At 39.6% G+C, this 24,173-nt stretch overlaps 1 protein-coding gene across 13 annotated transcripts in view; it reads right to left on the reverse strand.

Moving 5' to 3' along the window:
• ryr2a (ryanodine receptor 2a (cardiac)) overlaps window positions 1-24,173 on the reverse strand; it is a 333,069-nt gene that overhangs the window by 184,159 nt on the left and 124,737 nt on the right. For all 13 annotated transcript variants that reach the window (XM_084342544.1, XM_084342552.1, XM_084342553.1 and 10 more), the window contains 7 exons: window positions 23,222-23,300; window positions 17,404-17,516; window positions 15,779-15,878; window positions 14,000-14,096; window positions 10,594-10,668; window positions 3,106-3,262; window positions 1,623-1,787 (listed from right to left, as the gene is read on the reverse strand). In XM_084342544.1, coding sequence (XP_084198670.1) covers window positions 1,623-1,787; window positions 3,106-3,262; window positions 10,594-10,668; window positions 14,000-14,096; window positions 15,779-15,878; window positions 17,404-17,516; window positions 23,222-23,300 — 786 coding nt within the window. The remainder of the gene's footprint in view (window positions 1-1,622; window positions 1,788-3,105; window positions 3,263-10,593; window positions 10,669-13,999; window positions 14,097-15,778; window positions 15,879-17,403; window positions 17,517-23,221; window positions 23,301-24,173) is intronic.

Raw genomic sequence — 24,173 nt, forward strand, 5'->3', positions numbered from 1 at the left:
TGGTTGATGTCAAATAGGAAGAAGTTCAGTGTTTCCTAAACATATATTTTACTTACGTACGCCAAGGTATATTTACGGCTACCTAAGTGTATTTGGCTACCCAGTTTAGCATTTTATATTTTTATGGGTTTTTTTTTACCTGTCTGAGAGAACGACTCCATCCACGATCGACTAACTAGTGGACAATCTGCCCTCGCTCTTTCCCTCCCATCTACTGTCAATCACACGTGCTCTGCAGAGAGAGAGAGAGATGCTCTCTGGTATTACATCTCCCCTGTAAACACAATGATTGTGACGTGACCTCTCTCATTTAAAGTAGGCCTACTTAAGCCATTGTTTTGTATAAACTTGCAAGTGCATCTAGTTGTTGCAATGTCATTTGATGCACGTTGGTTTTGATCAGCTACATAATTAATGATAAGCTTCCTCCACACGTGACTCAAGTGCTGTTATAACAACAAAATCGCGGGTGAAAAAATCCTAAACACGAGATGTGTTTTTTGGGCAACTTTACAGGAAATTACTGCTGATGAAGACAGCAGATAACGTTGCTAGGAGAGAGAAACCAAAAGGTAAGAGAAACAGAAATGAGAGGCAAGCCAGTGTGTGTGCATTAAGGTGTATTAATTAAGCAGAACTATGTAATGTAGGCAAACTCTTAAAGCAATTCTGAATAAAGTAAGTGATTTTTGAGTCTCATTCTCAGGTCGTCAAACACTGGCTTTTTGGGGCAAATGAAATGGTGGCAAATAAAAACAAGGGGTGTGAAAAAACAATTGATCTGGTGGTCAAACTCGCTTTGGTGGTGGTGAACACACTTAAAATTCCACCATTACTAATAAAAAAATATATCTGATGTTAATCAGATCAAATGTTCACAAACTAATGTAAGTAATGTAAATTCTTATTCACATTACGTTAAGTCTTGTTTCGTCTCATTTGCCAACTTCCTTCCTCACTCTCTGACTCTCTCCCTGCTGCTACAGTAACAAGGGCCAGAATGAAACGCACGTTATCTTGAAATTCTTAAGGTTTGAAAATTGTTTGGAATAATGAAAGTACGCATGTCAACAATATCTGACAAACGTCTAGTTGTTTTTTAGACATTTTAATGCAGAAATGTTACATATTATATCTTTAATATATTTTCTTATGATGAGATTGGCTTCATTTTGCATAACAGAAGACATTGTAATAATTATAAAGCTGGTTTTGTTGGGGTAAACCTTTAGTTATGCTTTAGTTCACCTCTGACATGAGCAAAATGCTACATTCACCAGGTGTGACCTGGTTCACTGTTAGCTCAGGTCTGCCTTCATCCCTAAACTTTCTGACATTGGCAGAATTTTTTTGCCTTCTTTGGCCAGTGTCATTTCTCTACCATGTAACAGGTACAATAGACTGTTTATAAAAACACTCAAAGCTTTATAGCAAAGTATTGCAAGCAATGATGCAGTACAATTTAATTTAAAAGTGTCATAAGATCTGGTATTAACGTCTTAATCTGTTGCCACTATTGTTGTCTCTTCTTCTCAGTTTCTCAACCTCTTAGTATACAGAAAACCCAACACCGATTGCAAATTGTTCTTAGCAATGCAGTATGGTTTAATGTAGTATGATACCTTTCTCTGTACTCCACCCATTCGTGCACACTTGGCATCAATAGTCTGGTAGGTGAGCCACAGGCAGGTGTCAACATGTTGGATGTAACACACAGAGTCGCCATACTTAATGTCAGGAACACCCATCCCATCCACCTCCTTCTTCACACCTGGGTCCAACTTTTCCTAGAGGAGGGAGAAATGATGAAACAGATTAAATGTTACATGACAATTGGCTGTTTTGAAAGTTTTCATGATTAAGATTTCAATGATTTTCAAGCTGTCTGGGTTTAGAAGTTTGGGATTTAAAAGATAAAAGAAGAGCTAGAAGGGTTTCCACATGGTATACACATTGATCACCAATATCCCTTTTGCATTCATTAATTTACAACACTGGCTGACACAGGTCAGACAGCAAACAGAACCTGTACTGAACACTGTGTCCATATTTGGATAATAGGACAGTTAGCTATGTGTTATGTGTTACTGTTAGTCTGATAGCACCATATTTCTGTGAGCAGCCACAAACAGGGCCTCAGTTTATGTTTTTAATATATATATAATAAAGGTTTTCCTATTTCTCTTTTTTATGTGTGTTACCATGTTTGACCACCTGATGGTGGCAATATAACAACACAGCTCAAATGATCAGATGAAATATTACTTTTACTAAGATTAGTTGATCAACAGAAAATTAATCGGTAAAAATGCTAACAATGTTAATAATTGATAAACTGTTTGAATAACATTCAAGCAAAAACAACCAAAAATCACTTTCAAAAAAGTCATAAATAACTTTTGAGGTCATGGTCAGGCTTCTTGTTACATAGTTGAAATGCAAATAAATATTTCTTCCGTATCAGTTACAGTGCAGCTTCAGTCTAAGATCTCTGGCTTTAGGTCTCCTGCTTGTTCCAACCACCTGCCTTGTTAAAAGGGGTGACTGGAACACTGCCGTCAGTGACCCTAGGAATGAGCTCTCAGGCTAGCCACATCTGTACCATCCTTTAAATCACCTCTATGAAACAAGGTGTTCTTTGTGTTCTTTACAATTTTAACTAAGTTTTAATCTGTTTTGTTTTAACTTTTTTGTTCTTTATTGTTTTACAGTTAATGTTCTTATATTGTGTCATTATTTTTGCGTATTTTAATATTTCATTCAGTATAGCACTTTGTAACTTTGTAGTAAATGTGCTATGTGAATACAGTTATTACTGATTACAGAGAACAGAGAAGGGACAATGAGCGGTTATATATAGATTATGGCTATACTACAGTCTCCATTCACTGTGGTTTCAAAAAGCATCATGATGTTAACACTGTAATGCCTTACAACCTTTAATGCTCAGTGATGTTTGCTTGTATTTGACCTTGTCTAGTATCGTATCAGGATAATCCATTCAGACAAATTAGCCTATTAAAACATATTGTACTACAGAGACTCCCCTACGTTTATGTAGCTTGAACACATTCAGACGGTATTATGGACACTTTGACTTTGTACCTTGGAAGACCTGAAGCAGAAGGCTGTAGACTTGACGTCAGCTTTCTCTTTGTCCATCAGCAGCAGAGATTTGTCTTCTATCAGACTGAGATACTTTCCTGTGGTCACATGTCTCAGTCTGAATGGCTGTCCCCAGCGGATATGACTCCCACTCCACCTGGACACAAACACAGTCAGACACATATATACTAAACAAACACACACACAGACATGAAACATGCTAAATAGAAACATATAAATGAGAAAAATCCACAAACAATGCAGGGTAGTATTGGTGATTTATAAAAACTGACATGTAAACTATATGCACTGAATTAAGTTCATTTACAGCTACACTAAGGGATATGTTCATATAAACTTTGCTCATGGTTACCAACCCATCATCTCTGCACACAAGGCGGGATGATCAACTGGTCAAACCAGGAAACTTCCCCAGACAATCAGAAGTACCTGGTTTACTGTGTGGCAACTGTAATAATTCGGTCAACTGCAAATTTGTTGAACAATATGCACCGTCAAATCACAACCTAAACGGAATCTAAACCTCATCTTACAGGAGGGGCCTTACATAAAAAATTAGTTTTACCCCTTATTATTTCACTGTTTCTGAATACATTTGGGTTTCACCAAATTGGCAGAAACCAGAGATGTGAACTTGTGTTACTCAAACCACCATTTTCATGACTTGCAACTTGACAGAAAATATAAATTACTTGAGACTTGACTTGGGAGTTAAGACTCGTGACTTGACTTGACTTACCTGTCTGTGCTCATTTCATGTTTCAAGTTAGTTTTTTACTTATCATTTTACTTATTTATTGCTTTACTTATTTATCTGCTGCCTCCCAGTGACCAGAAAATAATTCAGGCCTAAATTATGTACATGAGTTTGGTTAAAATATAAGCATGTGAAATATGATGTAGAAACTTAATTTGAAGCCTGAAGGCTAATGTTCATCCACTCCAGCACAGTCATGTGCAGTCGAGTCACAGATGTTCACAGCATGGACACAGCAAAGCAACAGCAGCCAGACCTCAGCTTGTTTAAGATGTTTTTTCTAAGATATGTCAAGATATGGCTGTTTGGACAACCTGGCTGAACAAAAATATCAGTAGGTTAAGCGACTTGTATGGTGGTGTTCTGTTCCACTCATTTGAAGAACTCAAACAAAAATTTAACTTAGATAAAGCTGACTTCTGGAAATATTTACAACTGAGGAGCTGTGTAACGAGTCTGAAGGTCTCATTTGATGATGACAGAAATAAGCTACTCTGCTATTTCAAATTGCCTGAGCTTGTGCGTAAATTATGGCCGACAGTATGTATGGTCATTATAATCATTTAAGGCAAATCTGGGAGAGGGACCTAAACTCAAACATTCAGGAGGAGGCATAGGAAGAGGTGGTCTTCAATGCAGGGTGGCCTGTGAGGGATGTACTTTACACACACTTTACACACTATAAGGTTATCCAGAGATATTATTATACACCAGTCAAACTTCATAGAATGGGGTTGATGAAGGACAATCTGTGTTGGAAATGTATGAATGACACAGGCTCCTACCTCCACCTTCTGTGGGAATGCCCTCTGGTCCTTCCTTTTTGGAAACAAATTATTAAAACTATTGGAGTATGGTTAGATACGCCATTACCAGAGTCTCCCCAGCTATGTCTATTAGGAGACAGGTCCCTTTTACCTCCAGGGGTGTCTAAAGCAGAATCTACCCTGGCACTAGCTGGGTTTATCTCAGCTGTAAGAATAATCTTTAAGACACTGGAAAAGCCAAGTAAGGCCTGGTTTCACAGACTGGCTAAAGCTGATGACAGACACAGCCTCCTTTGAGGATCTTATTGCAAGATTGAATGATGGTAGGGGTAAATTCTACCAGGTCTGGTCACACTTCCTACATTTTATTCAATTTCAACTGACTAGTGCTCTATAATTAAAGTATTATCATGTGAAATTCCCCCCACACTCACATTTTGTATTTTATTTTATTTAAGATTTATTATTTTATCTTCGTTTCGTTTCATTTTCTTGTCCGCTTATTCCTATTTGGGTCGCGGGGTATTGCCGCTTTTATCCCCCCTTTTTCGGAGGGGTTGCGGGGCAACTGGGGCCAAATCCAGTTTACAATGGGCGAAGGCCAGGGTACACCCCTGGATGAGATGCCAGCTCATCACAGGGCCCTCTGATGACAGAGGCTGCCTCGCAAGGTGCCAGCTGCACGTCAGGAGCAATTTCGGGGTTCAGCATCTTGCTCAAGGATGCTTCGGCATGTAGCTCAGTCCCGCCCAGGGGAGCCGGTTCTGGTTCTGTTTTTCATGCCCAGATGGCTGTGAAGTGCTTGTATAGTGCAAAGTGTTAATATGATGGGTATGTTGTGTGTTTCTTGTGAAAAACAAAAAATAAATAAATAAATACATTTAAAGCAGAATTCAACTTATAGTCAGTCAAAAAAATATTTAAGCTCAAGCATCAACAGGAAATTAATGGAATAGTTCATCATATTGGGAAATGCACTTATTTGCTTTTTCTTTGAGTAGACTGAGGTAAAGAACTCAATACAGTACCACTAAATCAGGATGTGGCTAGCCTAGCTTAGCATAAAGACTAGAAGCGACACCTATAAAGTGCACAACATACCACTTTGTTTCCTGTTCCTTTATTGTGTACATAATAGCTGTGTCTAAATTCAGGGGCTGCATCCTTCAAAGGACCCAGCCTTTGCGGCCTCCGAAGGCTGGGTCCTTCGGAGAGACCTTTCGAAGGCCGCGTCAACCATTGTTAAATTGGACGTTCTAGCCTTCTGAGTATTTCCTGGTTGCGTCACCAGATGTTCCCGCCCTTACCATAACGTCACGATTTCTGCCGCCCAGGACCGCGAAAGAGAGTTGACTGAATGGATTTTATAGTTTTCTGAACATCTAACATTTTGAAAGTGAAGGCTTTTAAGGCTTTACTTCCAACGGCATAATGCTAATTTATGCCGTATGCTAATGCATTACCAGCATCACATATTTTAACTGAAAGTTAAAATTTGGAGGTTTTCCAAGTCCCCTGAAGTTTAACATATCTGGCGTTGGATGTTCAAATGAGTAAAAACCGAGTATTAACCCAATACTTACATTTAAATGTCAAGTCTGCGCCACTTGATGTCGCCATTTTTCTTGCTTTCCTAGTCTAGCCAAGCCCATTGTACTAGGCTCATTCGAGATGAACTGCGCCTCACCTGGAAGGTGGATGAGACCAGGCGCCAGCAGCAGGGGGCGGTGACAAAAAGCTGCAGTCAAGTCGGACAGTTTCCAGCCGCCGTCAAAGAATATACAGGAAGTCACAGAAATATTTACATCCTGTTAGATCCATCTGTAGGCTATCTGTAGTGCAGAACACGTTCGGATAGCTATGGCTGAAGAAATTGTGTATGCGTTCTTAATCGCTGATGAAATTGAAGCAGAAGAGATCCACCTACTTTTCAACTTTGCACATAAATTACACTGTGTTGATCATCTTAATGGGCATATGGGATGTGGTGTGATTTTTTACCATTTAATCTCACAAATGTAACAAATAGAAATACAAAATTTGTACCAATGAATTGATCATACTTTTTAGGTTCACGGTTTTGAGGTCATACAAAGTGGATTTTTCTAAAATGACTGTGGTATAAATTTGTCAATCATAACTTTTCATTTGTTTAACGATGCCGCTGTTATGATTGAGGTGAGAATCAGAACAACTGGGCAGATGTTAGCCCTTGGAAGTCATTTATTGAATAAGAATTGCCTACAAAGTAGATTTCTATAAAGGCACTGTCATTTATAAATCATACAATCCCTAAATTTAAGAAATTGAACTACTGAATTAACAGTCCAAACGTTCTCACAGCTACATATATAGGCTACACATGGGGAGGACAAGCAGCAAAGGTTTCTTATAATCTTTATTTATTGATGTATTTATATTTGTAATTATATACAGTATATATGTGGGAATATGTGTGTATCTGGCATTGTATTCTATCCTTTGTTCTTTTTGTCTGCCTTGTAAAGCACTGATTGCTCGTTTTGATAAGTGTTATATAAACAACCTTTATTATTATTATTATTATTATTATTATTATTATCAACCACACAAAATGTGTTTGTTAACAGATTGAACCTTCATTGCTCATATAATCTAGCATTAAATATAACAATAACAAAGAAAATTAGGATTTTCGACAAAACGTAGTGTTTGTAAGTCCTAACTAAGAGCCAATCAGCTCTTTGATCAGGCGACAGCCAGGCGTTTCCCATCAAGCCCTGAGGTCTTGCAGTCGGTGGAGAGCAACTGCGGCGCCTGGCTCTAAAAACTGTGCCCGCCTTGATCTCGTGAGGTTATCGTTGCCGCCGCGTGCATGACGTCAGAGCAAGTCGGGATCAAGTCAGACACAAATCTAACCGGCATGCATCGTGCGGTGGTCGCCGGTGATCGATTCTGCGCAGGCCTGGCTCATTTCGAAAGACCCTACTGCTGCCTGTGTTCTCCCTGCCTGCTTGTGTACCGATCTCTGCCTGATTTTTGACTCCTGGATTTTTGCCTCAACCCTGCCTGTTCATTGAACCCTTTGCCTGACTGTTTGACACCGGATTTTTGCCTATGCCCTGCCTGTACTTTTGCTGTTTTTTGGACTTGTTTGACCTTTTTCCTCTGTGGCCTGTGCCTGGCCTGAACTGCCTTTGTTTGGTGAATTGTTATTAAATATCCTAACCATCATTCTGCTCCTGAGTCTGCTTCTGGGTCCACAAACTTTTCCGGCCTAACCTGCCCTGACACATAAACAGAAAAGTAAAAGAAACGCAAAAGAGAGTAGCTGCTTGTTTGAACAATTTCAACAGTTGCATTTATCTAGCACTTCTGTGCCACATGTTCAGCTGTAGCATGTGTTTCCAGATATATCTGTTTTGGATTCTTTACAGGAACAATGTTACCAAGCCTTGCAGCCTTACTGTGATGACAAGACTCCAGAAAGCCACACAGTCACTACGCCTGGCTGTTCTTCTCCAAAAACATGTAGCATACACCTCCCCCTAGAATCATAAATCACCTTTAAGGGTGTTGGTCAGGGTTTCCGCTAGAAAAAATTGGCACCGGACAACGTGACCGGCAGGTTTTCAATTTACCGGACAATGTTTGAAATTCCGGTCAAATACCTATCTGAATTTATTGAGCTTAAAATGATAAATGATATGCAGGATATATAAGAATGATATCAAAGCATGTCAATTTATAATCCTTTTTATTAAAAAGTATAGGCTGTATCAAATAAAATGAGTGCCGTCAATTGACTCACGTGTGTAACTTCTAAAATAAATATTGCACAATGCGCTCTTTTGACATGAACATAAAGAAACTGAAGGCCTGTTCTCAGATAAAACAATTAGCACATCTTGACTGGCTCATACCATTTTAATAACGCGGTGTGCTGCCAACTTTACATAACAACAAAAAAAAATCCGTTCACTACATGCTTTTGAAATATATATGCAATAAAAACTCTATATAAACAAAATCCCTTGACATGTTTCAGGCTTTTTTATTGTTTTTGTTTTTTTACTTTTTATGCATTTTCGCTGCAGCGAAGTGTGCAGCAGCTGAATTAAAATCAAAAGTGTGCAGTGTCTCTCCGCAACTTGCAATGCGCATCAGTCTTGTCACCTTGTTCTCCCCCAGGCGACTTCGCTGTGCTGTTTTGATGCGGTTCTGCAGAGAGAAATCTCTCTCTGCTGGCACACTGGAGACGGGGATCACACAGGCTATCTTGGCCAGTTCAGCCCACTCGGGGTAGATTTAGCTGAAATCTCTGATGAGAACTTTGCAGGCTGCTGAGAAGTTCAAGCCTCCATAACCACGGAGCGCTGTCATTACAGCATCAGCGTCTCGTTGCGCACAAGTGGCATCGATGAGTGGGGCTGTAGCTGCAGCCGACTCATCCTCACTTGTAATTTCTTTGCCAAAATGACCAATAATGGTTTGGATGGCTGATTCAGCATATTCCCGAAGCTCTGAACATACAGAGTGATTGCCTATTTTTATAAAATTCAAATTGTGCTCGGAGGGAATATTTTCACTGGACATTCGGCAGATTTTACCCGTCAAAGTCCGGTAGTTACCGGATAACGGAAACCCAGGTGTTGTTGTTTTTTTGTTTTTTTTGAGATTTGGACAAAGTCAAGCTAGCTGGATAAACCTGTCCTTACTCCATACTTAGTCGCACAGACATAATGATGATATTATGAAAATAAAAATGTTGAACTTGTCCTTTGGGATGTGAGCAGTTCAGAAAACAGGTAGTCTTCTTATTAAAATAGGTCAACTACAGTTACCGCCTCACTGTGATATACCTCCTTCAACCAGTCAAGGTGCAGTTTACATCCATTTCTGTCCAGTTTCATACAATATATGTAGTGTAGACTTTGAAGGAATTTAATAGAAAGATATTGAATGTATTTTCTGGCCAAATGGAATGGTTCTGGTGAATAAATTACAGTAAAATGCTATCTTCACATAGAGACCATATTTACAGAAGTGCAGAGGACTGACGGAGAGCTTCATCACAAGGTGCAACGAGAATCACCTGAAGCTCAGTGAGCTCAGGTTGGAATACCAGAGGAACAGCAGGCCCCCTGTTTTGTGAAGATGGTAGACTGGACTCTCAACACTGCAGCCCTCTTAAGGAAGGGACAGAGCAGACCGTTCTTTTCAGGATCAAACTTGGGGAAGTTTCTGCCTGGTTACTAACCTGAAAACCAGATCTAAAACGTATTAACAGGCCATGATAATGCTGTTACTTAGCAAATATTGAAGCCATTTAAACTTAACTTAAACTTAAACTTTATTTTATTTATATAGCACCTTTCATACATATGAAATGCAACACAAAGTGCTTTACAAGTTAAAAGACCCCACCCCACCCCCCCACACACACACACAAACACACAAACACACACACATGCAAGCACACACATACGCACAAGCACACGCACCTACTCACTCACTTAGGCATGCACACACAGCCGCAAACATACACTCATTAAGATATGATATGATATGGCTGGGCATTGAGGATCCAGGTGAGGAAAGCATCGTTGGGGAGCCATCCACACTGGGAAGTCATGTAGATCCAAAAAGAGGGAGTGTCGATGCACACATCGTGAGTAAAAGTTGTAGTATTTTTAATGTGTTCTACCACTCTGTTGCCTACAGTGCTACCAATTCACGCTAACCTCTTTACACTGGGAGGAATCCCCAACAGCTCTTAACAGCTTGACAAAAGATACAAAACAGAGAGCAGTGAGCTGTATTCACAATAACACGTCTGTACAAACAGTACAAATCTGACTGTGAGAATTATACATGTGTGTGGTGATCTGACTGTTAAAATGCATCTCTGATGGTGTATGTCATTGAATCTATGTGTGTATAGTACATGTATGCTGTACTCACACAACACGCAGCGTCTCCAGCCTCCACAGGGACCTGGCATGACTGGACACTGCTCCTCCCTCATAGTGCACTGTCCTGTGGGTAAATATAAAACAATCACATCTTCAAACAAATTATATGGTATCTTTTCCATATGTAACATAATACATTAGAAGTCACTTCTTCAACAGCAACTCCATCTGCCTTTGACGTGTGTGTAGATACAGTATGCTGCTACATGGATGAGTCAGTAACAAATCTCAGCAGACAGTCTGTGGGATACACTCTCATCGGCATTATTTAACAACATGGCTGTCCACTTTGGGAACATTTTAAAACTATAATTATTAATAGTCCTCCTTGTCTCAGTCACAGCAGAGCTCATCTGTAATTGGAGCTGCTACTTTCCCTTCCTGCAAGCTGAATACTGTTGTGTAATGGTGTACGCTGGAGGAAGACAGAGAGCCAACTTTGAAGTAAAGGAACATGTAGATTTAGAATTGTAAAAGAAAAATGATTTGAATAATGAAGCCAAAATATTTTGTTTAGCTGTGTTTATTTAAGAGAATACCTACATGTGTGACATACACTAGAGCTGAAACAATGTAACTTTTTTTATTATTATTATTCTCTGACTCCAGTTTCTTAAATGTGAATATTTCCTGATTTCTTTCTTCCTCTGTGACATTAATTAATTAATTAATTAATTAATACCAAGACATTGGGAAACTGATCGATGTTTTACTATTTTTCTTCTGTATTCCAGTCAAAGTCTAAAATTTCCAATTTCTGATTTGTCTCTTTGGCATGTGTACACGCTTTTGAACCCTCCTTGCATTTATATACAAAATAGAAGGAGATACAAAAAAAAAAACAGGTAACAGACCATTTTATTTTAAGGCACTTTCATACCTGGAAACGTATCAAAATATTCCATTCACTAGACTAATACAAATACTGAAGTCTAAAAATACAACCTACCCTACCCCTGTGGGTGCTGCCATTGTTGTGTGATGTCAGACAACTACGAGTTTACAAGTAGGAACTCCAACTTTGAGTGGCATTCCATTATATTTTTTTCGTGTAGGAAGTCAGAATTTTTTCAGTTCTGACTTGTATTGAACACAACATAAAGACCAGCAGAGCTATTTTCCAGGATCATGTCACTCAAAGAATTTTGGGAATTGTAGTCCTGTTCATACTCACACAATGTTCGTGCTTTGATATATCCAACATAGTGTCGCATAAAACACAAAGTTCTCAAACAAACACGGACGCCTCATGTCACCAAAATACTGTCATTCAATGTAAATGAATGCAAAGTCAATGGGTTTAGTCCTATAATGTCAATGCACACCATTTCTGATGCCTCACTCATCCAACTCTTAAGTCACACAGCTGTCTTGGTTGTCAAATGACATGAAGGATATAAGTTGTAAACTACTCTACTATATATCTCACATGAGGAAAAAGCTGTATGAGCATTGATAGTTTATTGTTGATGGTCAGCTACAGTACCATGTGAACCAGTTACATCCATACAAGTTTTCCTTGTCAAAAAAGAAAAAGGAAAAAAAAAAAGACCTTTTGGCTTTACATTATATGCAATTTCAGAGTATGTCATTTTTATTGATCAACACTGATATTGAAGTATATATTCTAAAGGTTAGGTCACTGTAATAAGCGTAAATTAATAGGTAACAAGGTCCTTATAAGCCCTCATTAGATCCTTATTAAGAATTATAAGACTATATAAGTGTTAATAATACACATTTAATGTTATATTTAGTGCTGTCAAGAGATTAAAAAAATTGAGAGATTATTTAATTATGATCTGTCATTAATTGATCTAATTAATCTTTTTATTAATCTCACCTAAAAAATTGCTGAGAAAAGCCCTCAACTTGAGGTATTTTCATTTAAATTCATTACATTATTGTGTATCTGTTAACCCCTCGTCTTCCACTATGTTTATCGGCCTGCAGTTCATCGCTATCCACTTGGCAAGAACAATCGTCAGCCTGTCGGTCGCAGACTTGCTCATACGCGGGATGTTCTCCTCGAGTTTAGTTTGGCGAAGAGCTTTGCTATGGCTCGCTAAATTGCTAACGTTTTCGCTGCTAACGTTAGCTGTGGCTGCACTCGCGACTGGGTGCTTTGCGTTGATGTGGTAGGCTAAACTTGAGCTGCTTTGGTGGTAAGCAAACTCCTTCTTACAAAGAAGGCATATCACTCTACATTTATAAATGGTGCCGTCGGGGCGTTTGTGTAATGTAAATTAACCATTCATTGGACCGACAACTCTCACATGCTCCTCCATTTTCACGTCTCCTCTCCGCTACTCACCGCTCCTCACCTTGCCCTCCCAACTACAATGGGAGCCTATCAGCTTATGCTAAAACATCCCAAACACAATGACAGCCAATCAATGTCCACTTCGGGGTCTGACTGACCATTGTTTTCCAGCCCCAACAACTCAAGCACAAGAAGCCCAACGCATAGAAAACAGATTTTATAAAAAGGCAACTCGCATACAGAAACAGTAAAGTTAGAGATTAAAAATTAGATTAACGCGATTAAAAAACATAACACGCTAAATATGATTGTAATTAATTAATCGCAATTAACGCAATAATTTGACACCCCTAGTTATATTACAAGATATCTATAAGCACTTGTGATAACATTATCTCATTGTAACCCCAACCCTTTAATACATTTTTTTGTTGCTTTATTAAGACTAGTGCAGTGCCCGTTCAAAATGTGCCAACGTGTTTCCCCCTTTCTAGGGGGAAAGTTCACTGAAGTCTCGGTCGGGAGGTCTCACAGTCACAGTGATTTTTTTCAATATAAGTTGCCAGAGACAGTAACTACAACAACACAATAGTGGAAGGAGACAAAGACATAGTGAGTTAAAGTTTTTTGCTCTGAATCGCGTCACATAATCACTGCCATTCAACTGCGGGAGCTGCCTGGCTCTGCTGCTGGGGACAGGGGCTGTTTTTCGGGCAGAAATGTGACAAAGAGTCGGCAGGACAGACAGGATAACAGACACTTATTACACGTATGACTGCAATATTTTTTTCTTCATATAAGTTGCCAGTTACCACATTACTGTTGTTTGGTCCTGTAGCACTGTAAAGCTTTGTGGGTTGAAGTGTGGGCCATTTCTCTTTTATTTGATGAGTGAAGCATCTGCTTAGTTGTCAGACTGTGACCACCATGAATAACTGAACAACAGTAATCAAACATGGCATTAAGGTTTACAGTTATCAGGTAAAAACATGTGTGTAATCTGATAAAAATGTATACACAGAATCACTGCAGGTAAAAACGACTCCATATCTGACCAGATGAAATGAAACTTACTTAACTGCCTACTTTGAGGCTATAATGCAGGCCAGATGTAATTATCAGTACACATTACCTCCTCTGCTCGTCTCCATGCTCCCCAGATGGTACAGTTAGACACTCGTCCATGTGACCATGAAGGAGGCGCAGGACGTCCCCTCCTATCAGGAAACCTGCAGATTAGACAGTAGAAAGGGAGAAAAAGAGTAGAAAGAGCAAAAAGGAGGGAAGAGGAAAAATAAATGAAAAGGGGAGAGAAAGACATGGGGGATAACAGTGCAGAGGATGGAAGAGGAAGAGAGGGAGAAGGACAGAGAGAAGAGAAGGTGATAGACAACACATGAATCATACTACAGAGAAGTAGACAGGTGGTTTCACCACAATTAGTAGACATGATTCCTTGCAGACGATTTGCTAATTTAAAACCTCATCCGAGTTTTCTGATGAGCCTGACTGTGCTGACGTGGGAGAAGGTCAGCAGGGATCAAATACAGCAGGGCAATTATGGTATTAAACATGACAATGATTAGCACTTCTAAAACCCATCTGATAATAAACTGCATATAATGCTGCATTCCAGTCAAAGTCAGAGGCTTTTTTTAGTAAAAAATCTCCAATTTCCGAGCGTTACAGGTACAAGATGCCGAAAGTTAACAAAAATTGGCTGAACATAACAAACTGTTGTCTCTTTGGCAAGTGTACACATGAGTAAACCCTTGGCAGTGCAGCCTCTTTGTCACGGTGCTACTGTGGCAAGTAGTGATTGTGGTTGTGGTTGTTTCTCTGTTTCTGTGTTTTTTGCCTTTTCCCCATCCCTTCTCCCTCACCTGCTCCTTTCCCTGTGTGTGTGTGTCCATGGGTGTGGCGGCGGCAGCAGCAGAGTGGCGCACCTGTCTCTCATCAGCTCATCATCCTCTGGCTATATTACCCTGGTCTCTCCACTACTTCGGCGCCAGATTATTCCGTCCCGTATGGTGACTACTCAGTTCCGCTCACATTTTATTTCTAGATCAAGTATTTTGTGTATCTGTGATTTGCTCTTGTGCTAATGCTCGTGTCTTTGTTGGCTCGTCTGCAGAAACCTCCAGCGCCTTTCCACTCTGCTTCCTGCTCGCCCGCTCACCTGAGTACCTCCACACCGGCTCCAGTAAACCCTGCATGTCTGCCTGCCAGCCTGGTCATCTGCATCTGCTCATCCACGTTACCCTCCAGAGATCACTATTGCAAAATAAATCTTTGCTCCCTGAATACCTGTCTCCAATCTCTGCATTTGGGTATAAAGAAAACCCCACTGTAACACTCCTTGCAAATAGAGGAGGGAAAACAACACAAGGTAACAGATGCCATCATACATTTTATTTTATGGCACTTTCATACCTGAAAATATATCTAAATATTTCATTCCACTCGCCTATTACAAATACATCCTACCCCGCCCCTGTAGGTGCTGCCATTGTTGTATGACGTCAGACAACTGCTCCCTCATGAAGTCGAGTTTAAGAGTAGAAACTCCAACTTTCAGTGGCATTACATTATACTTTTTCTCTAAGGGGGTTAGACATTTCCAGTATCAAGTATCCAGAGACAGTTACAGTTTCTTCATTCAATAGTGCATATCAATTCCTCCATTGTCTTCTGAATATTATAACATTTATGAACATGGTGCATCCAACAGGTTTCTTCACAAGTAAATATGCACAAAAACAAGATGCAACAATAAAAGAATCTACACAAAGTGGGCAGGAAAGACAGCAAAAAGCATAATACAACCAACAAGCAATAGATCAGAAAAAGCAAGAAAGACAGAATGATGTAAAGAAGAAAACACAGAGAAACAAAAAACAGACAGGTGTACCTTGTGCTACTTCACTGCCAGAACAGATGGGAGCCACACTCCACAGTGTCTGCTGGAAAGCTGCATCTACATGGAGACTGCCATTACCGTAGGACAGATGCTGCAGGACAAGAGAATGAAGAAAAAACTGTGACACATCAGAATGAAACGCAGACAATCACTATGGACGTTCCTGAATCTGAGTCCTGTATTTAAGGATTCAGAAGGGCAGGCCTGGTCTTGCCACCAGAACACCACAGAGAGAGCACAGATCTCCCAACGTATCAGACCATGCAATTGGTCGGTCAGTATATGATTAGCAGTGCTTACAGTCATCCATGGTTTTGCATTCTATACAGTGAATCGTCAAAAGATGGACAGTCAGGAAAAAGAAAGAGAGGAACAGGAGAGGGGCTCTTGAAGAAAATGCAGCTAAATGTGAAATTACTGAGTTGAAAAGAGTCTAGCATACGCAAACAGACACAAGCAAGAAAATGTACAGATAAACGGATTAAAGTCTCAAGGCTGTAACAAATGTGTTATTTTACAAGGAAGTGGAGAAGTATTGTAATAAGAACAACTTTATTCTGAGATTATTCTTTTTCACTTGTCAGCTTCATCAGGGTCATCATACAACACATTACAGAAATGAAGTGTGAAACAAACATCAGCAGCAGCCACCGATATATTCACATACACAGATGAGTGACAAATTAAAGGAAGAACAGATAGGAAGTGTCTTTAGTGTCAGCCTGACTGGTGCTTCCAGAACAGTGCCAATGCACCTTGGCATTTATTCTGCAGCTCTAGTGAAGCGATAGAATGCCATTCTTCCCTCATGTGGTGTTTCGATGATGGTGGCGGAGAGTGGGTGTTCAATTGGGTTGAGATCTGGTGTATGCGAAGGCCATGGTATATGATTCACATCATTTTAGTACTCAGCAAACCATTCAATTCGGCCGATGAATGAGGGCAATGTCATCCTGTTAGATACAACTCCCACTGGGATAGAAATGTTTTATTATAGCATAAGGGTGATCACTCAGAACAGCACTATTATTTCGCAGTGCAGTGACCCTTCCCTCTAAAAGGACAAGTGGACCAAAACCATGCCAGCAAAAAGTCCCCAAAAGCATAACAGAGCCATGTTTATGTTTCTCCTCCTATTTATTCAGGTTTTTCCTTTAATTTGTCACCCGCCTGTATGTGGAGTTATATATGTATATGTATATCACATAGTTTTAGAACAATCCAATACCTGAACTGAGGAGAAGGATGTATCTAATGCTGAATTTGGTCCTTAAGACTCAAGAGAAGACTGCTCTAATGTGGCTGTGTGGAGTGTGGCATATCACAGTATGGTGTTCATCCATTGGATACATAACTATATGTGAATATGCCATTGGCTGCTGCGTATGATTGGTTGTGTTCAATATTTTTTGTGTCAAACTTTACAAAGTTCTGTTTATTTTTCTGTTCATGGTAAGACATTCTTACTGAGAAGGATTGGAGGTTAAGAATCTAAGGGAATAAACATTACAAAGGAATGTACAGAGGAATGAAGGAGTAAAAGTAAGAAACCAAAGAAAGTGATAGTAAGATCCCCCCACTCCTCACACATGTCCCCACACACAGCTGCTACTGACCAAATATCTTTCAGAAGAGACGCTGACCAGGATTAGATCATCTCCCACTCTAACCTTCTCTCCCTCTGAACGCTGCTTTGATGCTGGATGGATGGTCCACCAGCACGCCTCGCCTACACACACACACACACACACACACACACAAAGTAAGAAAAATAACACAAAAAGCAAATAATAGCTCAGAAAATAAAGCACAAATATGTCCCTGACTGACATACAGTAGCAATATTAAGTCCTGTAATACTACCTTGCTGTACCACCTCAGCCTGTGTACCATTTTGGTAGCCTAGATTTGTCTTGCAGCTGTTCTGCTTGTACTGTAACTTGCATCATTTTAGAAGCAGGTCAAGAACACAAACAGGGTAGATGGTGTACTTTCAATGTCTTATTGTCCTGACTTTGTTCTAAAGTGAAAATCCCTGTGGAGAAGCAGCTGGTCAGGAGTCAGATTGTATCTGTAGACAGAAACAACTGGACAGTATCATAGCAGAGTTTTATTCCAGAAATGATGTGGACGGAATAAAAGAGAACACACTGGACCAGAACTCAAATCTAATGTAATCAGGCTAATTCAAACCAGCCCCCAATTTGAGTTAACTTGATTTGATTGTGTAAGATGTGACATGATCATAATTTTTTTCATCTTTGAAGTGAACTTTTCCCTTATGAGCTGCAAGTGTTCTTTAATGCAATTTAATAATGTATCACTTGGTATTAGTACAAGTTTAGAACACATGGGAAATTTGTTGCTAATATTATTTTCTTAACCACTTTTTTTCCCTTTAAGAACTTTACGGTTGGAACAATCATCTTACAGCACATTATACTGTCTGACAGGAATATTAAAGGTGCACTGTGTAGTTTTGGGGAAGAAATATTTAATCAGAAGATAAAGATCTTGATGATTACACTTAACATCTCATATCTGGTATCTTTGGAAACTTGGGTCTCCACCAGTCTAGAGCTGCATTAATCAACAAACTAAACATCAAGCATACTTTTAGCATATTATGGCATTATTAAGCTGATATGGATGATGTTTTAGCATATCATTGCACTGTACACACCAGCAGAGCACAGAGCAACATTGGCTTTCATTTGGGGTTGCGTTTGTTTCCACATGATGAAGTCCCATTTTCCCTTTCCTTTAACCTTATGTCTGCTCTTTAGCTGCTAAATGCTTGACTATGTTCACCAGCTAGTCTCTAACTGTGTCTCTCTTCTCTTTGGTGCTAAGCAGGAAGGGTAAAGACATTTTTTTTCACTGAAAACAGCGGCCTGCTGCTGGATACATTGTTGATGAGAGTGACAGTGGAAGTTTGGGCTGTAAAATCAAATCAATAAGTTCGACCAGCTTTGTAGAGCTGAGAGGAACTACAGAGTTGGGTTTTAAACATTACACATATTCTCTATACAAAATGATAATTTGTATAGTTTTGTAGGTTTAAATAAGTTTACCACACAGCAGAAGTTTATGATAACACCAGGTCAATGATGTTTTTGGCTGGACCGCAACAGCAAGGCATTTGAGAGTGCTTTGGAGATGCAGCATTTTGGTTGCTATGATACACATGCTACAATTTTTGTTGCTCTATACAAAATCAAAACTCATTTTTAATGACTGATCTACGAGAGAGGTCTGTCTAAAATTACATAATTTAGACCAATTTAAGAGTTCTTGGGTTTATTGCTTGAGTGACATGCACACTCTGCAAGCATAGCAAACCAACAATTACAATAATTCTTCTTCAATTTATCAAACAAAGCAGGGCCTACTATGGTTGTTTTAATAAAATGTTCTCCCCTACAAAATCAAGCTCGTCATGTTAGAAAGATTGATGATTTCCTAATTAGAGCAGTTGAAGTTTTCTGGTTATAATTCCTGTAATTTTGTTCATATCACAATATATGTAATTACAGAAAACCAACATACGGCAATGTCAGATAGTTTGTGTTATCAACAAATAATGAATGTAAAAATGTCTGGCCCTTGCTCTGGCTGAAGGGAAGGCTGAAGCACATGAGGAGATTGGACCAACCTACTGGTCTATGTGGGTTTATAAAAATTTTGTGGGGGCAAGGAAACATCAGACATGGATACTCAGCGACCAGCAGTATTAACTGCTCCTTCGATGTTGTCATTGGTCAGCAGAACGGGCACTCAGCGCCTCATCTTACTACTGCCATTTGATGTAAATACATGGCACTCCCATACTGTCCTCAAGAAAAAATACTTTAGTGGGACACTGCTTATTCTGCTTGAGGTTTCTTCCCATTAAAGGGGAGTGTTTTTTGCTGCTGTTGCTTGCACATTAGGGAATATTTTGTCTCTATAAACTGAAGAGTACAATCAATCTGCTCTACATGAAAATGCCTTGAGATAACTTCTGTTGTGCAATGGCGCTGCACAAATAAGATTGATATGGCTATACTGTAGAGCTTAGATCGGGCCCAAAAAATCAAGCCCGACCCTACCCGAGCCTGTGCACGTTGTGTCCGAGCCCGGCCCGGCCTGACACATTAACTTTAATTATGAGCCCGAGCCCGATTTAAACCTGACAATTTTTTAATACGTGGTGTAACAGTCAGAGTTATTCAATGTAGCGCCACTAGGTGGCGCCTCCTTTTGTTTAGTGGGTAATGTAACCTGTACGATGAAGAAGAGCAGGTGTACTTCCGCTCCCCATGAGAAAGGATACTGCCGACAGAGCGAAGGCTCCCCATTTTATTTTTTCTTTATTTTGTAAAGTGTTGGTGCAAGAACCTCGGCCTGTGTTCGTTTGCATGTATGCCTGTAACATCTAGTGCCGTAGAGACCTTGCATGGTATGGTCAGTATTATGAATAAAATTGCCGTGCGGAAACTCCCACATGTTGCCTGCCGTCTCTTGAGTAACCAGAGATACCCGCACTAAAGTGGACCATCACCTTCCCCTTCACCAGCCTACGTTACAGTGGGCTGTTATAACTTACGTTCTCAACTACAATTCCGAGGTGTTTGAACTACAGAAATCTGTTTTGAATTATCTTAATGAATAACGCAACAAGGACGAAGCATGTAAACTGCGTCCTAATGATTTAAAAAAAAAACAAAAAAAAAAAACACAAATGCTTGATCAAGGGCCCAGCCCAGCCCGGCCCGAGGATAGTGGCAGGAAATATTGACCTGACCCGGTCAAGTTCAGGCTCGAGCTCGGGCAGAGAATCTAAACTCTACTATACTGTAGGAACACATGTCCATCGCCTCTGCATTGCATTGAGGCCCTGTTTATTCTTGTTAACTCTTTCCATCTGGAAGAAGACTATTCACAGAAAGAAGGCGCCTTTCAGTCGGCGACCTTATCACCTGGCAGAGAGGACAGTGTTTTCTCTAACCATAAAGCCTTCAGATGAAGACCCTTTTAATTAATTTACGACCCTGACTCCCATTCGGACTTTCTTCCCCCTCCAAAACAGACGAATTCTTCCCTCACAGGTCAGTCCGAGTCCTGCATGGAGTAACCTACTCTCTCTAGATCAGGAGGAACAGGAACTATTTTGTGACAAGGATGTGTTAATTGCAAATTAGGTAACGACGTCTGATGTCTCTTTCTCTCACCCTCTCTGCCTCTATGACTTCCAATATACAAACACTCTCCCGGGTGAAAAAGGACATTGGAAGCCCCCTGATTTGTTGTTCTAAACTTACCCTGTCTTTTGTTATTTATGACACATCTGGTCTCACTATCTGTGGGACATTCCACTCAAATGGTCTCTGTATTCTTCCAGATTTCAGACCAATTCTAATTAAACATTAAACCAAGATTTAATCTTTTTAATGTTAACATATTTGGAAACAGTGAAAGAAGGTCATATAAATGACTTTCCCCAGGTTTCTCTGCGATGAGGTTTGACTGAGATCAAGTTTTAATGTTTAATGTGTCCTGTGTTCGGTGGAGCCACAGCGCCTCCTGATGGTGAGTCCTGGTACAGTTGGACGAGCTGTTTAATATGTTTATTGTTATCACCAGTAAATTTCTCTGATATGTTTTGTTTTTAACCTAGTATTAAGCAAGAACTAGGAGGGGTATGTATAAGTGATCAATTCTACCAGTTCTACGGTATATTCAAGTGTGTTTTCTTTTACGTTTTAATCAAGTTTTGATTCCCTTTGAATGTTAAGTGATTTTAATCATGTCATAATCCTTTTTCATGACAGACAAAGTACATCTATTGAGCCATGGTGAAATTGTGTAAAAGGTGAAACACTTCTTGAAACATTAAAAGCGACAGTTTAGTTTAATTAAGTCCGCGAGTTTAGACTTATAATATCATTTAAAGCATGAACGCTGTCAGCCCACCCTTTGGTTCCGCCTACCAGACGGGACAACAAAAAGGCAGACACCACTCGTGTTCGCTCTCTTACTCTTAATCTTACTCTTACTCTTGCGCTCTTCTTTTGAAACTCTCTTATTCTTGTAACGCTCTTACTTTTTCCTTTAATTTAAATAAATTAACATTTTACTTTATTCTTTACTTTGCAACAAGCTCCAAGACAGCAATCTCTGCAGAATCAACCACGTGTTCATCTTTTCTCATTTTTATAGTCTGCGGTAGTCTATTGATGCACATCCTCTAAGTGCTTTCATTTTTGATTATTTTAAATATATTGTTAAGTATCACAACCTTATTCAGTGGAAGTGAATTCAGTTTAAGTTATCTTGTCTTAAGTAACCATGGAGGATCCGCCAGGCCAGCGAGTCATCCTTAGTTATTTTATTCAAGTAATTGAGTTAATTCACGAATCAGTGCTTAAAGAACCACCACTCTGCAATGAAGACGAACATCTTTATTAAGACCATCATCAGTGATAAAGACTTGTGGTAGCTGGCTGCCTCAACAATCCGTGCAAACGGGTTGCAATGACAGAAAGAATTTGTGCCAAGCTAAGGCCCATCCAGCCCCCAACGATCCCGAGCGGTGCCACTCCGCTGGGCAGGGGACCAAGGTTGCCATCAGCTGGGTGCCAGACGAACTGCGCTCTTCATCCGACATCGGAACGAGGGCGTCACCCGCCATGACATCGGACGAACAGCGGCTCCCCTCCGGCTATCGGACCGACACTGCGAGCCCGCAGTCAAGCTACGAATACCGGAGAAGAGACCCAAATTTGCGGACCTCCACTCTCCAAACAGAGTAGGACAAAGCTATCCCGCACACTACTGGTTGCGCACATGAGATGGTTGGTGTCATCTTTAGCTCCTGGTTCTTAATTTTAGCTTAAGAGAAATCGATTAGGGTCTCGTTAATATTAAAAATTACTCTCGTAATATTTAATTAATTACCTCACCCGAATCAAGACTTCACCATCGTATATCTTCACATAACCCCATTAATTTGATCATTATAGTCTCCACATTGTCTGTTAACTTTTGTTGTTCATATAAATTGCCATTTCATTTAATTCTATTTTATAGTAAATAAACCTATTTAACCGTATGTCGTTGTATGTGCAAGTTTCTTTTTAATGTGGAGAACCGATGGATCTGTGTAGAATTCACTAATTCATTTATGAGATTGAATAAATTGATCTGAAATTGATTAGAATTGATACAAGTTAACCTTGTCCAGTCGAATTTGATTAATTACCTTCGGATTATTCAAATAGATAAAACAACGGAGGTGGTGCCCCACTAACGAGTGTTTTATTAATCGCCAGTGATTAACAAATTACATTTATTACTAGTGTATCTCATACAATACTGAATAATTAATAAACTTAAACATTTACTATTATGGTCATTTGTAGATTACACACTGAAACACACTTTGACTCCTACCTGTGGTATCTTCCTGCAGTCCAACATCAAAAGCCAGTTTATCTGTGGATGAGCGGGAGGTGGACAGACAGCACAGGTACTAAACAGAGAAACACAATTAATTTCATCAGTTAGATCATCTACAGTAACAGCTACAGTGCAGTAAGTCAATGTCGCTTAACCTGACTACTGATTTCTCTGGAAACTTTTAATATTACAAGTGCTGGTCCTGATTTTTCTACCCCTATCCCAGTAATCATTACAACTCCAGTTACATATTCTTTTTCAGCTCACTCATTGGTTTGCAATCATTTAAATCTCGCTCAGAGAGAGACTTTAAAAACAGTAGCTTTTTTTCAGTTCCTGCACAGGAAGTGTGTTTGCTGAAAGAGTTTTATAAGCTCAGTGTGCAGTTTGACTTCTGTGAAACCATGGAACGCGTCTTGCACATCTTGCTTCTGGGACTAAAAATCCACCTTTCTACTTCATTAGACGTTACGCACCAAAGGGTATATTCTGTGTATTGGACCTATATATAGATAAAAAAATGGTCTATAATCAGATAAAATCTGAAGAGTGTTTAATATGGCTGTTTAATTAAAGTATTCAACTGTAAATGATATCACTGTTTAAAATAAAACATAGAAAATAAGGTGGAATCTAAATAGACAGAATAAACCTTCCCCGTATAACATCCACTGGAGTGGAGAGATGTAGTTTCAAAAGTATTTCTAACACCTTATCTAGTGAAAACAAAAACAAAGAGAGAGAGAAAATTAGATTATTTAACAGTTACTACTGTGAACAAGGCTTTTAGGGGGATTCACTACTTGGTGGCTGGGACCTGGTACTCCAACTTAAATGTTTTAAAATGGCTTCCAAATATCTATCTCTGCACACTGTGCCTCAGTGTGCACTAGACTTTGCCTGTGTGTGTGTGTGTGTGTGTGTGTGTGTGTGTGTGTGTGTGTGT

The sequence above is a fragment of the Pagrus pagrus genome (assembly GCF_965226575.1).
Source record: "Pagrus pagrus genome assembly, chromosome: 21".
Lineage (NCBI taxonomy): Eukaryota > Metazoa > Chordata > Actinopteri > Spariformes > Sparidae > Pagrus > Pagrus pagrus.